Here is a 15,809-nt window from a genome sequence, read left to right on the forward strand (position 1 = left end):
CTGACACTTACTTTTTAAATCCTGAAATAGTTTCTATTCCTTTGAGATCAATTAAAAAGTTTTTTAATTTTTTAAAAATTTTTTCATCTCTGCCAAGATGCCAGAGGCAGCTTTCCAGCTGTGTCTTTTTAATGAGTTCTCTAAAGAGCATCAGAGCCGCAGGTTCTTAGTGCACTAAGAGAGGTTGCTGGGGCTCCAGGGGAGCAAGCACTTGAAAACTTCAGAGAGCCCCGAAGGCAATTTCCCTGTCAGGCTCGGCTCACAGGCACACATTCCTTCCAACTAGAAACTCTGGAGCCATTCCCAGCCAGCCAGGGCAGGGGAAAGCAAAGGAGAACACTCCAGAAGGCTTGAACAGGTCAGGTAAAGGTTAGGCTCTCCCAGTTGGCTTCCTATTTGAGTGCTGGCTTTGGGACAGTCAGAGGGAGGAGCTGGAGTCCTGGGCAGATCTTCAGGGAGGAACACATGTTCACTCTTAGCTCTCCTGTCCCCAGACTCAGCCCAGTCCCCATCTTCAGTAAACCTGGGGGATGTGCCAGACAATCCCCAAGAAGTCAGCACGCAAAGAATGTGTGCATATGCTTGCCTACACTCAAACCAGTTGGGACATTTAACTGAACTGATGAATAAATTCATGGTGGAATTCTACTTTGTAGAAGTAAGTTTGCATCCATGAAGCCAAGTGATGAAACAAACTAACATTTACTGCTGAAGAGACACATTCTTTTGAGATGTTAGAGCTTGCATTCACACTGGATTTAATGGCCACCATCTGGCCCACATCCCAACAATGTTGTGAATGGAAAAGGAACCTTGGGTGGATGTGATTCATCTAGACACTCCAGGCAGTGGAGATGTCATTATAATATTTCTACTGGGATTTTATAAAGGATTTAGAACACAATTAAAAGGTGAATACCTCCATTTCTTAAATACATCCTGAAAAAAAATAAAAAGAAACAAGTCAATGAGCTACTAATAGATTTTCCTGAATATCACAGGTAATTTTCATGTGTGAAAACAGATTAATTTAAGTCAAATCATTTTAGAGAGATTCTTACAATGAAAATTAGTTGGCAGGAATATATGACTATAAATGGTCATAAGAGATCTCTAAAAGCAAGGTGGATATATCATACATGTGTGTCTCTTCTTCCTCCCCAGGAACCACTGAAATGGCAAAAAAGTTAAAGGTGTAACCCACAGAAACAATAGAATGGGAGAGGAGGTATGCATACAAGAGAAATTGTATTATTGTTTTTAATGTGGAAATAATAAGGAGGAATAGTAACTAACTTATCGGAGAAGAAACACCCAGCTCAGTAGCATGCAGAGGGGAAGACAATGAGTTTACCACCAGGAACCCCTACAAGGTTCTAACATGAGGATCAGGACCACAGTGGAGGGTAGAGGTGTCATCAAAGCCCATCAATGAGGCAGGTGGGTCTTCTGACCTCCAGTCCCTGCTCACCCAGCGAGGCAATGACTCATCCTAGGAAGGAGCCTACAGGCTTGTTCTATGGTGAAATTGAGGATAAGAATCCCTGGATTCTGAAACCCCAGACCAAACAGTAGCCAGTGAGGCTTGATCTGAAATCAGAGAAGCTGAGTGAAAACCTAAATGCTGACGGATGAGCAAACGCCAGCCCCAGAGCTCTTCCTGCCCCTCAGCCTCCATGTGCACTGTCTCTGGAGCTCACTCTCAGACAAGAGATGGAAGAACTCACTGGATAAATCACACAGACCTGGAGATATTCTGTGGAGAGCAGATAAGCCCCCAGTCATCAACTGATTCTGCTGCATCAGCAAAAAGCCAAGCATAGGAAACATTCCTCACCAAAGGCAAGGATGTTATCAGCTTTGACTCTGGGCTCTGATGCTGACAGTTATCAGATGTCTCAGGACAATAGGCTTCCTGGGTGCAGCAGCAGAATTATAGCAAAATGTTCTTTGCACTGCAACAGTAGGATAGATGCAAAAAATGTTTCTAGCTCTGTAACTTTTTAGTGCACAAAGAAGCCTCTGACTTCCTTCAAGCTTTGAACAATTTAGAATGCTCCTATAGTTTAACTTCCTGAATATGAGATCCTATATAATAAACTTGCAGAGCTGGTTCTGGGTCACTGTTTCTCCATTAGCAGTGTCCCACCTGGCCCCACCTTTTTGTGAAAATATCTCTGTGTCTTCTTTGTCTCTGTGCTTTTCTTCATCTCCTGTTGTCTCTACTTGAGAATCTTTTGTTGATGCTGCACAGGTCACCACAATACTCAAATATGAGGAAATCTCAACAAAATGACTAGCTAGACTATCCTATATAAAATACCATATACAGAATTTCCAATGAGAGACAACAGCAAAAGAAAAAGGAAATCAGTGGAAACTGATGACATAGGCAAGAGAATACAATCCCAAACAACCGTAGTTTCATCTCCTGTTTTTTTCCAGTCTTCAGAAGAAGCAATCAGCAATTGGATGTTTGCTCCAGTATGGGTGGAAGTGGGGGTACAAGACTGTGGCTGTGCTTGGAAGACATCCCAGGGTGCGGGGTGTGGAGGTAGCATGGTTGGGAGATTGAATGTCCTGAGCAAATCATAACTGAATATACAGACATTGAGGACTTGCTCACATTTGGAAAAAGTATTCAAAACTGTGGAATGGTGGCAGGCTAGAAAGTGCCAGAGGTATAGGATTGTAAATGGAGTCATTGGTATGAAATAATTTTCTTTTATAGTCAACTTTGTTGAGTTATAATTTACCCACAATGAAAAGTGCTTATGTTAAGAGTATAGTCCTGTAAGGTATAATAACTTACCATAATGAGTATATCAATCATTTCCACCACACTCAAAGTGATCCTGATGTCCATTTACAATGGATCCCTGAGCCCCAACCTTCTGCACTATACAATCACTGATCCACCACTGTAGCATTCTGTGATCACAGATTAGTTTCACTAGTTCCACAATTTCATATGAATGCAATCATACAGAATACATTTTTGTGTCCAATTTCTCTCTCTTGACTTCTTTTACTTAACATTCACCTGTTAATGCATATATCAAGAGTTTATTTTTTTAATTCTTGAGTAGCATTCCATCTTAGGGATATACCATATGCATATTATATATGATATAATATATATCATATAGATAATTTATAAACATTGGCTAATATTTGCATTATTTTAAATTTTATAATTTTTTAAAAAGTAGCTATGAACATTTATATTTCTTCTGTGGACTTCTGCTTTCAAATGCCTAGAAGTATTTACTTTCTCATCCAAAAGTGAAATTTCTGGATCGTATACTGAGTGCACATTTTATTTTATCTGACACTGATTTTTGCTGTTCCATTCTACATTTTATGTTAGTTTTCCATCACTACAGTTAATTCCTGAGAAATCAACTTGAAGAGATAAAAGATTTATTTTGGCTCACAAACTGGGAGGTTTCGGTCCTTGACTGACTGGCCCTGTTGCTTTTAGGTCTCTAACAGGCATTTCATGGGAGAAGTGCATGGCAGAGTAAAATCACTCTTCCCAGGTCTGGGAAACAAGAAAGAGTGAGCAGGGTTCTGGGGTCCCTACATCCCTTTCAAGGGCATACGCTGAATGACCTAGAGACCTCCCAGTAGGTCCCACCTCCCAGAGGTTCCACCACCTTCCAATAGTGCCAACATGGGGGAAAAACTTAGCACCTGGCCTTTGAGGGACACTTATTCAATCCACGATATACATTCCCACTAGCAATATGTGAGAGTTTCAGTTGATCAACGTTTCACCACAGTTGGGCTGTCTAATGTTAACCATATTTACAGACTGGTGACATCTGCCTGTCGTCTTAATTTGCATTTCCTTGATGACCAATGATTCTGAACATCTTTTAAGTGATTATTGACCTTCTGTATATCTTCTTTCATGAAGTATCTGTTCAAACCATTTGCACACTTTTTAATCGGTCCATTTATCTTCTTATTAATCTATAAGAGTGTTTTAGATATTCTGAATAGAAGTCCTACTCACAAATATGTATTATAATATTTTATACAATTCTTTGGCTTGCTTTGACACTTTTTAAAATGGTGTTCTTTAAAGAAAAATAAGTTTTACATTTTGGTGAAGTATGATTTATTACTTTCATGAAATCATGTTTTTAAAGTATATATATAGAAACATAAATGCATATGTGTGTGTGTGTGTGTGCATGTATATATCTAAGAGTGTAAATGCATCTCTTTCCTATCTTTGTTTCTTACCTCTGTTTGCTGAGATAGAAGTCCTGAGAGTCCTTTGGCAGCAAATGTCATGGAAGCCAGATCTTGGCTTTAAATACCCTCTGTACTGCAAAGGGACATGGCTCCCAAAGAGAAGGCTAATCCTAGGGTGAAAATAAAGAGAGCTGATAATGTCTTTTACACCAGAAAAAAAGGAAGTATTTAAGGAGTGGTGGAGTAAGCAGACTTTGCAGGTGCCATCGGGAAGGGACCATGAATGGTGCTATATGGCCAATAAAAACAAATAATGAAAATAACAGATTACAACCCAACAAATAAAATGTGGACTTATGAGCCCACACTTGTATAATTAAATAAATAAAAATTAAATTGAAAAGATGCACAAGCTCCTTTTTAACAGGAGAGCAACAGACTACAAATGATGGACATAGAGAGTAGCCACTTGGCAATCATTAGAGTAGAGACTGATTGAGTGAGAATCACCAATGAAGTTAAACCCAACAGATGAAGTTCTGAAGAGCATCAACATGTCGATGCACTATTAGAATATCTTCAACAAAGCTCTAATAGGTTAGAGGGAAGCTGATGACATTACATCAAGAAACCTAACACCAATATAATCAGTAAGTCAAAGTTCAGACATTTCCAGTCATTAGATGGGTCAGTGTGGGGGACCAGGATGAGCAAAGAGCTGTTTCTGGAATATTCTTGCCAAGAAACTATGACCTGTGTCTGATCATTCGGAAATATTGAATATGACCAGTTACAGGCCATTCTGTAAAATATAAGGCCAATCTTCTTAAAAATTATTGAGTGTATGAAAGCAAAAGAAAGACTGAATGACTTTTTCAGAATGAAGGAGAATGAAACCATGACAAACAGTTTAGTGCAAGTTGCTGTATTGCATCCTGGAGCAGAAAGGAAAAGAAGCATTGTTGGGAAGTTAACGAAATTTAATTGGGGTCTGTGGGTCGGACAATGGTGGTTTACACTTGTTTGTTCCCTAATTACGGGTATTATATGGTGGTTATGGGGGATTTTATCTTTGATTTGAAGAGATACACATTGAAGTATTTAGTGGTTATGGGCAAAATATTTGCTATTTGCTTTCAAATAATTCAGAAGAAGAAAAATTAGAATTAAAGAGGGAAAAGGAAGGAAAAGAAAAAAGGAGATGGAATACATATTAACAGGGAATTGGTGAAGTAGAGATTTGGGTAATATATTTGCAAATTTTCTGTAAAAATTTTCAAAACTGATTTTTTGTTAAATAACAAGGGGGAAGAAATTCATTTTCATTATGGTTTAGATATGAGGTATCACCATAAAGAGCTATGTGAGACAATGCAGGAATGTTTAGAGATAAAGTAATTAGACTATTAGAGCTGTGACTTCATCAGTGGACTAATCCATTTGATGGATTATAATTTAAATGGACTACTGGATTGTAACTATAGGCAGGTGGGGCATGGTTGGAGGAAGCAGGTCACTGGGAGCCTGCCCTTGGGGATCGTATTTTGTCAGCTCTTTCTCTTCCTTTCTCTACTTCTGGCTCCAAGAACTGAGTAGTTTCCCTCCACCGTGCCCTTCTGCCATGATGTTTGACCTCGCCTTGATCCCAGAACAATGGAGCCTGCCAATCATGGACTGGGACCTCTAAAACTGTGCACCCCAATAATTTTCCCCTCTTAAGTTATTCTTGTCAAGTATTTTGATCATAGTGATGAAAAGCCGACTAACACAATCCTTAAATCCAAATCATCCCTTCAACTATACAAATTTATATTAAAAATTTCAGATGTCAACCTTAAGTAATGTAAGAAGTTTTGGACTTAAGTGAAAAGAAGTTTGAACATCATTGACTTATGCTTCAATTTTCTATATAAACATGCACTATTTTTTCTGATTTTATACTTAACCTATTTTTATTTGAAAACAATAATCATATGATCTGGGAAAACAATAGTCATATGATTCTTTTAGTGAAATGACTAAATAAATAAAAATTTTATATAAAAATTCATAATTAAATGGAAAAAATATTTATAGCAAACAAAACCACAGAATCTAACAAAGAATGCAAGAAATAATAAATGCACTGTCCTCCATATTCCTTCCTTTCTTCCTTCATTTAATCATTCATTCAAAGGTCAATTATTATTTCCCATCTGCCATGTCCTGGGACAGTCTATAGAGACACATGAGTAAATGAGCAAAGAACATAAACCAGCCACTCTCAAGAGAGGAATCACAAATGGTCAATAATAACATAAAAACCACATTCAACTTTGCTAATAATCACTTGTGTAAGTTAAAAAGGCATAATTTAAAGCTGTCAAATTGGTAAAGAAAGTTTAGGAATTATATACATACATACAGAACAGTACAAGCAAGAATATAGTAAGAAAGCTGTATATATAAGATGGACAAGTTAGTAATCGATCTTTAAAGAGTAATTTCATAATATAATAATTGTTATTTTTCTATGTAGCTCTGAGGAGAACTCTGACTTATTGGTGTTATATCCAATTTACAAATGAATAAACCACTCAGAAACATTAGACTCTTGGCCATAGTTGCATAGCTACTCAACAGTGGAGCAGGGCTCATTGATCTGCTTATAATTCATTCATAAATATGACTGTGTTTCTAATCTTTTACCCAGAAAGTGCATATCTGGAAATAAAAAAAATTAATACCAGGTACAGAAGAAGTTTATGCATAAGCATAATCCTCTACATTATTTGTAGTATATGGAAAAATCTAAATACCTCAAAATAATGAAGCAAATCATATTGTGTTCACACATTAGGATAGTATACAGTTATTAAAATTATATTCATTATAGATTTTATGGATTATTATGGTAAGTAGTAAGAAGCATAGAAAATGTTATGTATAGTATGAGCTCTGTTATGCTAAAAATATGTGAAAGTTGAAAAAAGAAAAAAAAAAAAAACGCCCTACCAAATGTTAAAAAGTTGCTTTCTGAACTGTGACATTCTAATGAATTTCGTTGTTGTCTGCTTTGAGCATTTATATTGTTTCAAAAGCAAGGAAGGAAGAAAGCATTTCAAAAGCTGCTCTGTGTAATAAGCACAAAGCAAATAAGCTCAGACAGATGGTGCAGGCACCCAGCTGTATGGCATGGTTATTAAAGCCCCTCCGGGGCTCAGCAAATGGAACATGCCAGAAGGAACAGAGCAGTGCTCAGGGGCATGGGTTGGGTAGCCAGACAGACCCGAGTTCAAGGATCAAATTTACTTAACCTCTCACCTTCTCATTTTCTCATTCCTATGAAGTCATTCTGCTTGGGGTTTGTTAAATGTTCCACAAAAGCCTACGTGCAAGGCTCCTCGCCTAGTTCCTGCTGTATTCCAAGCACTGAGCTACTATTTCAATAATTGTTGCCAGTTAAGCTCTTAAAATTTGGCGATTATATTTCTAGAGACAAATGTGAATTCAGCTTAAGGTTTTTAGGTATAAATAACAACTAAACATACGTCCACATAAAGAGTACAATTGATCAGAATATATACATTTAAGCTAGAAAATTTTCATTTATTTCAAAATAAATTATTAGAGAGGCCCTAAACAATGAATAGTTCACTGTAGTGGAAAATTTTATCTCATATATAGTTGTTGCTCAAATAATAAGAAAGAGCAAGGTAACCATACTTCAGACATCTAAACTCCCCTGCATGGTGGAGATGAGGTCTCCCATGGTCTTAAGGCTTTGAGGATATTTAAAATTCTGTATGCAGGACATTTCCATATCAGTCATCATTAAAGCATATGAATTCCACCGAAATCTCAATCTAGGAAACTGAAAAGCAAAGACAAAAACAAAAAAAAAACTCGCTTTGAGCATTAGCTTCCATGCACTCCCAAGTTTCCTTTTGACTTTTATCCTCATTCTAGTTAATAAAACATGAAACCCTTCCTATTCTCTTGATCAGTGATAGACCAGAAGTCTTTGATTAATGCACAGGTAGTTCACATATTTTATATAGTTATGCAAGTTGTTTTCAAGAATAGGAAAGGTATATTTATATTGCTTTAGTCCGCTACAATGACATGCTCTCCAGTCCAGGACTGGAGAGCATGAAGGAGTCCTGTCTGCTCCCCACGCTGCCAATGGCCCACAGCATGAGCCTCCTGGACGTGGAAGGTGTTAGCTAGGCCCAGCTCACATTCAGTGAGGGATGTCAACATGGCTGCAAGGAATTCTGTATCAGAGTTTTGGAAGGGACCTCTTATTTAGTCAATGTTATTAAAGATCAACCTACAATCTATTTGTCAAGAATGAGGGAAGACAAACTAAAATCAAAGTCAAAATTTTCTTAAAATGAAGAAGGAATAACTAAGTTACTAGAATCTCTAATTAAATAGTCTGCATGTTATTTCATATTCTATTTCCTAGCGATAGGTAGGCAGGGGAAGAGTGGGTCATGGATACTCTGAAGTAGTCAACACTTGAACTTTAAAATTTCAGCTTCATAATAATTGTATTTTGTGGGGTAGATCCATTGTTTTTGCTATATTTTATCATGTTACCTCAAGATTCTTCATTAAGTTATGACCCAAACTGCATCCACACATACCCACAGACTGTGGACTATGTGTCACGTCCATTTCCTCCTGCTATCCCCAGGACTTCCACCTTAGTTCAGGTACTCTTCATCTGTCACTCAAACACAGACACTCACCAGACAGCTTGACTCACAGTCTCTGATCTTTTCTGTTTAAAGCTTCCTCCACATTAACCAATGAGCAATCTCTGTAACAACATGTTTAGCCACACTATGCTACTCTTCCTTCACAACGAAGTGCAGCACCTGTCGTGGTGCAGACGCTGGTCCCTGACCCCTCTCCACATCATTCTTTTGCTATGCACTCCTTATATGCTGGAGCACAGCTTTCATATCCTATCCATCCTAGACCTTCCCAAAGAGTGTCTAAGAGTCTAGGGCAATGCCCAAACACAGAAAATGCTCAATAAATGTAATTTGAATTCGTGAATTAGTACACAAATAAGAAAAGCATTAAGTATCTACACAGATGTTTGTGAACATAAATATGCCTATTTGAATAATTTATAGATAATTGAGAAGGATGGTAATACTTCCTGTAATTCTCCACTTTTTGGTCAATACATTTATTTTTTTTTCCAGTGCTTTGACTATTTTCTTAATCACTGCATGTAAATTCTCCTTAACACTCCCCCTGAAGTTCCAGGATAATTATTTTCTGAGATTTATTACTCAGTCCATGGAGATAGGCATGCTCTAAGTGCTTGGTAGTCTGTGAGCAAGAATCATGGACGTAGCTCCTTCCCCTCTTATGAGCAGTGAACACCTGACTCACATATCTGCAACCTGTATCTCTATCAAGTAAAAAACCAAGTGGGATCCAACACATTAACTGTGGATGCCCATCTCTAACACTTTACCCAAGTAGCAAACACACACACACGCACACACTGCACGCACCACTGACATGCACATAAGAAAGACAATCAGAAAAGTTTTAAGGAGTCCTCTCTTTTATTATGTGACTTTAAATAGAATCCCTGAGCCTGACTTATCAGAAGTTTCACTGAACTTCATGAGGATGTCATAGTGAAGATGTGAATTTGTCTCATGCCACCCTCTAAACACCAGGGCTTCTCCCAGGACGCCTCTCTGAGGATAGTCTGTCACTTCTGTCTTTCTTTATTTCTTAGATCTTTTATCTAATATCAAGTTCTACATAGAGAGGCCTCAGAACATGTCTCACCACAGTCTGGAGGTTGATAGAAGTCTTTCTTCCTTGCTGCCAACATCTAAGTTAGACGTACCCAAGGAGGGAGGGATTTTCAAGTTCTCATCTCATGAGGATGATGCTCCACCTTCTCTTCATTCCCCTATTCCTTCTGGGCCAAGGCTGGGACCCATGAACCTGTCACCATCCAAATACTTGGATGGTGACAGGTATGATTTGCAGTGTGGTCCCGGGAGTTTGCATGTCCTTGTTACTAGAAGGGTTTCACGTGTATAGATCCAGCTGGGTATTCAGTCATCACCCACTGCTCTGTTGCTTCTGAAAGTCCATCCCCAGGGCCCACAGAAATGCAGACAGAATGATAAACAACAGTTGGTTCTCCTGGTGCAGGTGGAATCTGAGCTCTGTGTATCCTGGTCCCTGCAGGGGTCCCTAGAGATGATCTGGAAGGGCGTGGTAGAGATGGCTTCAACGTAAAAGCTGCATTGCTGGTGTTGCCACTGAGCAAGCCCAGTCCCTGCTTCAGCCTGCATCAAGATTAATGACAACTCTTGAACCCAGGAAGGTCTCTCTTCAGAAGCTGCCGGAAAGAGTAAGATCCTAAATTATGACCTTCAAAAGTTTCCTTGATCTCTGTGCTAAACCTAACGAGATTTCTGAGGGAAGACCAGAGCTAGCTCCTAGAATCACAGAAAGTAGAGGATGTTTTGCAAAATGTGGAAGTTCAGAGAAGCTGGGGTCTGGAGGAAGGAAAGGCCCTAGAAGTCAGTACACCAAATGGGAGATAGAGGGCCAACTTAGGGGCAGGAAGTTTTCAGAGCTGAAGATAGGGTTGACATGTGAAAGGTGCAGGCATCAGTTGACCTTTGAGCCTTAGTCATCAATATTTGTAAACTTCTATAGAACATTTGGGTTCTTCCTTTCTGAGGTCCTGTGGCCATATGGTCAAGAAGATGACTGCCAGAAAAAAAATTAAAGAAAATTTAAGACTTCATTAAAATTCAGGATATAAACTTTGGCTCTTATTCCTAATATGAGACCGTTTGTCCATCCACCCATCTATTCAGCAACTGTGTAGGCATTGTCCAACTTTGGGTCGCTGTTTCAGAAATAGCAACTACTCAGACCCAGAAAAACAGCCCTGCAAGAGGGTGGGATGGTAGCAGGGGTGAGAATAGGGTATTGCAACCCTACACAAACAGCCACTTATCTAGAGAATATCAGGGATTACTTCAATGAATGCTATCCAGATTAATGGTGTTACTCCTTGCTTATGCCCAGAAGGAAAAAAGCCAGATTATCCTGGGTAGCATTAGGAAGTAAAATATTTAATGCAAGTTTCACTTGCTAAAACTAGTAAAGGCTGAGAGAAACAGATCTCTTCGAAATTGCCTTTGTAAAGCTCATCCCTTCATTCATACATTTATTTTTGGTCATTTATTGAGTACCCGCTGTGTGCAATGTACTTTGCCTAAGTTATAGAATGAGAGAAAATTAACTGATGAAGAGAAAGTAGGGACAACATGTGAAAACTAGATAAATAGAGAAAGTGAAAACACATGACATAGGGTTATGGTCCCTTCTCAAATATAGCATGATTAGTAATTCTGAAAAATAATTTATTCTGTAACTGCCACTATAGTAAAAATGTGGATTTTCCAATCAAAGATAAACAAAATTCTGCAGAAAGGTAAATAACATATGACAACCTGGGCTCGCTTATTATGTGAGTTATCTAAAGAAAGTGTTCTTTCTGCATTTCTGTGGATTAAACGATTCGACATAACGACTGGAAGAGATTGCTGAGTCAGCGCATGGTGTGCACCATGAACCCTCTATTTCCATTTACTGTCTAATCCAGATCTGCTTTTGGTCCTCAGCACACGCCTCACTGCCACAGCAGTGACCACAGAGGTACTGACACAAGGGCATGACAGAAAATCAGACATGGGTCACAGAACTCATTCTTCTGGGATTTCCACTCGGTCCAAAGACACAGATGCTCCTGTTCGGGCTCTTCTCCCTGTTCTACGCCTTCACCCTGCTGGGGAACGGGGCCATCCTGGGGCTCATCTGTCTGGACCCCAGACTGCACACCCCCATGTACTTCTTCCTCTCTCACCTGGCTGTCGTCGACATGTCCTATGCTTCCAACAATGTCCCCAAGATGCTGGCAAACCTCGTGAACAAGAAAAAGACCATCTCCTTTGTTCCCTGCATAATGCAGACCTTTTTATACATGGCGTTTGCTCACACGGAGTGTCTCCTCTTGGTGGCCATGTCCTATGATCGGTATGTGGCCATCTGTCACCCCCTACATTACGCTGTCATCATGAGCCGGAGAGTGTGCACCATCCTGGCTGCTGCTTCCTGGGCATGTGGCTCCCTCCTGGCCCTGGTCCATCTAGTCCTCATCCTGAGGCTGCCCTTCTGTGGGCCTCACGAGGTCAACCACTTCTTCTGTGAGATCCTGTCTGTCCTCAAGCTGGCCTGTGCCGACACCAGGCTCAACCAAGTCGTCATCTTTGCTGCTTCTGTGTTCATCCTGGTGGGGCCCCTGTGCTGGGTGCTGGTGTCCTACACGCGCATCCTGCTGGCCATCCTGAGGATCCAGTCAGGGGAGGGCCGCAGAAAGGCCTTCTCCACCTGCTCCTCCCACCTCTGTGTGGTGGGGCTCTTCTTTGGCAGTGCCATCGTCATGTACATGGCCCCCCAGTCCCGCCACCCTGAGGAGCAGCAGAAGATCCTCTCCCTGTTCTACAGCCTTTTCAACCCCATGCTGAACCCCCTGATCTACAGCCTGAGGAACGCAGAGGTCAAGGGTGCCCTGCGCAGGGTGTTGTGGAAGAAGAGATCAAGGTGGAGAGATGGCGGGACACCTTGAAGGTAAAAGAGGTAGGGCCTGGATGCCAATGCCTCAGTGACTCACCTCTTAGATTTATGATATCAGGAACGATCACATGCTGTCCCTAAACACAGGGCATTGACATGACCACAAAGCATAGCAGAAAGGCACAGAGGGCACAGGCATGGAGACAAGGGTCAGGTGGGGTGAAGCACAGGGGCAAGCAGCCATGAACTCCTACTGCCAGATCTACCCCACAGTGGCTTCGGATCTTCTGAGGCATAGTTCCCTGAAATTTTCTGTTAAATTCCTCCATGATTTCCCTTTCCCTTATTGCCCCAAGACATGCTAAGTGTCCCAGGCTGTATGCTGCTGCGGATGTGCACGTAACCTCACAGGGCTAAGCAGCCTGGGTTGATCAGCCCCTATGGGGGGTGGAGAGGGCTTGAGTAGAGCCGGAGTATGATCCAGAACTTCTACCCTGGAAAGTCATCTGAATGAGCCTCTTAGGTCTGTGTTTAAGAAAAGCTAAAGTGAGGTTTAAGTTTATGATTTCTTTCTTCTTTCATCTCCATTTAATCTGTTTCATTAGTTAGAAAAGGTTTAGAAAGAATGTACATTTGGAATAACTATGAGAGGAAGTTATTAAGGAGTTACGTTCTCTGGAATTCAGATGACAAAATTAAATGTGAATGGCAGTTCATTATTATGCTGATCAAGTAAAATATTTATATGAGGAAAAAACATTTGCCAAGAAAGAAACACTCCAAGAAAATGGATATCTTGATAAAACACTGTGGACCATCACTTAGAACGATATATCACAGGTCTCCTAAGGACTTTGACAAACTTCAACAACACTGCCAAGGGCACCTACTCCAGGGGACATAAATCACTTTTTCTGCACCTGTGCAGTCAGAATGACATGAAAGAGTAATTGGTTTTATTTTAACCAAGAACAGGACCTAAGTGGTCAGCAGAGTGACGAGTGGTTCCTTATCACAAAAGTACAGGGTCCTCAGAATGCTCTGCTGTGTTCCCTATCATGTACTGTCACATGCCATTCAAGTGTGATATGTGATGATGTTATATTATTACCTGATGCACGTAGATCTTTCTATTTTTCACCATATTTTTTTACATATAATTATCACTCTATATTTTTCTGTTCCCAGGAAATAAAGAAGCAAAGGGGCAATGTGTTCCTCCCACCTTCACTAAATGCATTTTTTTTCCCTTTCGGTTCTCAAAAGGTTGAGTAACAAGCCGTTCTGCCTATCTGTCTATCTGAGCAAACATCTGGCCTTCGGTCATCTTTATGATTCTTATCTCCACAGTGTGAGTCTTTCCCAGCCCACAGAACTCTACAAACCCTGCTCTGCGCCGAAAGATAAAAATCTGAATAAGGAAATAAATATTGGCCCTTAATGCAACTATAAGCACTATGGAATTATTTTGTACCCTATTCTGAAAGTAGTAAGCAAAAAGGCAATATTTTCATATAACAAAGATTTTCTAACTCTTCCTAGAAAAATTATTATATTCTCTAATATATGTATACCTTGTATTATGATTACAAATATAAAAGTGAAAGGTAAGAATAAAAATATACAGTAGTTTATCTAACATAAGGCATAAACCATAGATTTGGATTCAGAATTTTTCATTTAGGGATCATGATAAGAAATCAGGGGATGGCATTCATTCTTATTCAGTTCAAAAATGCTTGGGAAAAAATAAGCCAAAACTACCAAACTTCTGTAGAAGATAACTAATATAGAATAATTAAAAAGAATTGTCGTCTAGCACCCCTGAATGGCTCTGAGACACACATACACCAATAATAAATTGTGTGTGTATGGGCAGGCGGGGAATGCCTAAAGATGAAGTTACTATGAATTGTTGAGTTCTTGGATGATGATGATGATGTCGTGGTGGTGGGATTGAACCTGAGATTGAACCTGGGCCTTAATAAACAAATTGTACTTCTCTGCTTGACCTCCTTCTATTTATTCTTCCAACATTAGTCACAGTTTTCAAAGGGCTGGGAATAAATAGAAGAGAGAGGATGAAAACTCTACTGAGTGCTTCACAAATGTCACCCCATCTTTTACCAATAACTCAGTGGAGTAGATATCATTTTCCTTATTTACTAGATAAGGAATCAACATTTCAGAGTGCTTTAGCCCCATGTCCTACTTCACACAGCCAGTAACAGTGCAGAATTGAGATGGAGTCATGGACTGTGCTCATTGCTGACCAACATTGCTTCTTATGTTTCTTGCCCAAACAGCACAGATTTTTAGATCAACATGAGCAGGGCCCAACAGGCACATGATGCCGATGTCTAGAATAGAAAATAGAACACATTGACATGTCCAAAGCCTCAGGACCAGAAAGAATATAATCTTGAGCTGGCTTGTCTTTGGGGAAATCATTATCACCCAGGATAAGAGTAGACACCCTCATCTTGGTGGCCCACTTATTCCCCAATAGTAACTCCCTCTTGATGCCTTTCCATAAAATCACATGATCCCACAAGGCATTGCCTCAAAGGGTGCAGTCTGAACTAGAAGTATCATGTTATCCTCAGTATCCTATCATGCTGATAGTTCTGGTCTTCTCTCTCTCTCATCAAATTTACCCATCTGTTTGCTTTTCCTGTGCCATGAATGCTTTCCCAATGAGCTTCCTGCTTTACTTGTGTGCTGATTTTTTTTTTTTTTTTGTGGTGCTGGGGATTGAACCCAGGGCCTGGTGCATGTGAGGCAAGCACTCTACCAACTGAGCTATATCCCCAGCCCCCATGTGCAGATTCTGGATGGAGCTGCCTGACCAGGGCTCTGTGCTGATGGGACTAAGCGTAGGCTTGAGCTGAGACCCTTGTTAGCTTGGATTTGCATTGCAGTTGTGCTGGGGCTTACTGATAGGTCTGCTTCTAACTATGACTTAGTCTCCTCAATCCTGA

General features: G+C 40.0%; 1 protein-coding gene across 1 annotated transcript; it reads left to right on the plus strand.

Moving 5' to 3' along the window:
- The first annotated feature begins 11,926 nt into the window (after positions 1–11,926).
- On the plus strand, positions 11,927–12,880 carry LOC124086088 (olfactory receptor 2A5). Its single transcript, XM_046434090.1, has one exon. The coding sequence runs from the start codon at positions 11,927–11,929 to the stop codon at positions 12,878–12,880; it is 954 nt and encodes a 317-aa protein (XP_046290046.1).
- Positions 12,881–15,809: the final 2,929 nt, after the last annotated feature.

Source organism: Marmota monax, unplaced genomic scaffold (assembly GCF_021218885.2).
Source record: "Marmota monax isolate L192 unplaced genomic scaffold, Marmota_monax_Labrador192_F-V1.1 WCK01_AAM20220418_F8-fsc00122, whole genome shotgun sequence".
Classification (NCBI taxonomy): domain Eukaryota; kingdom Metazoa; phylum Chordata; class Mammalia; order Rodentia; family Sciuridae; genus Marmota; species Marmota monax.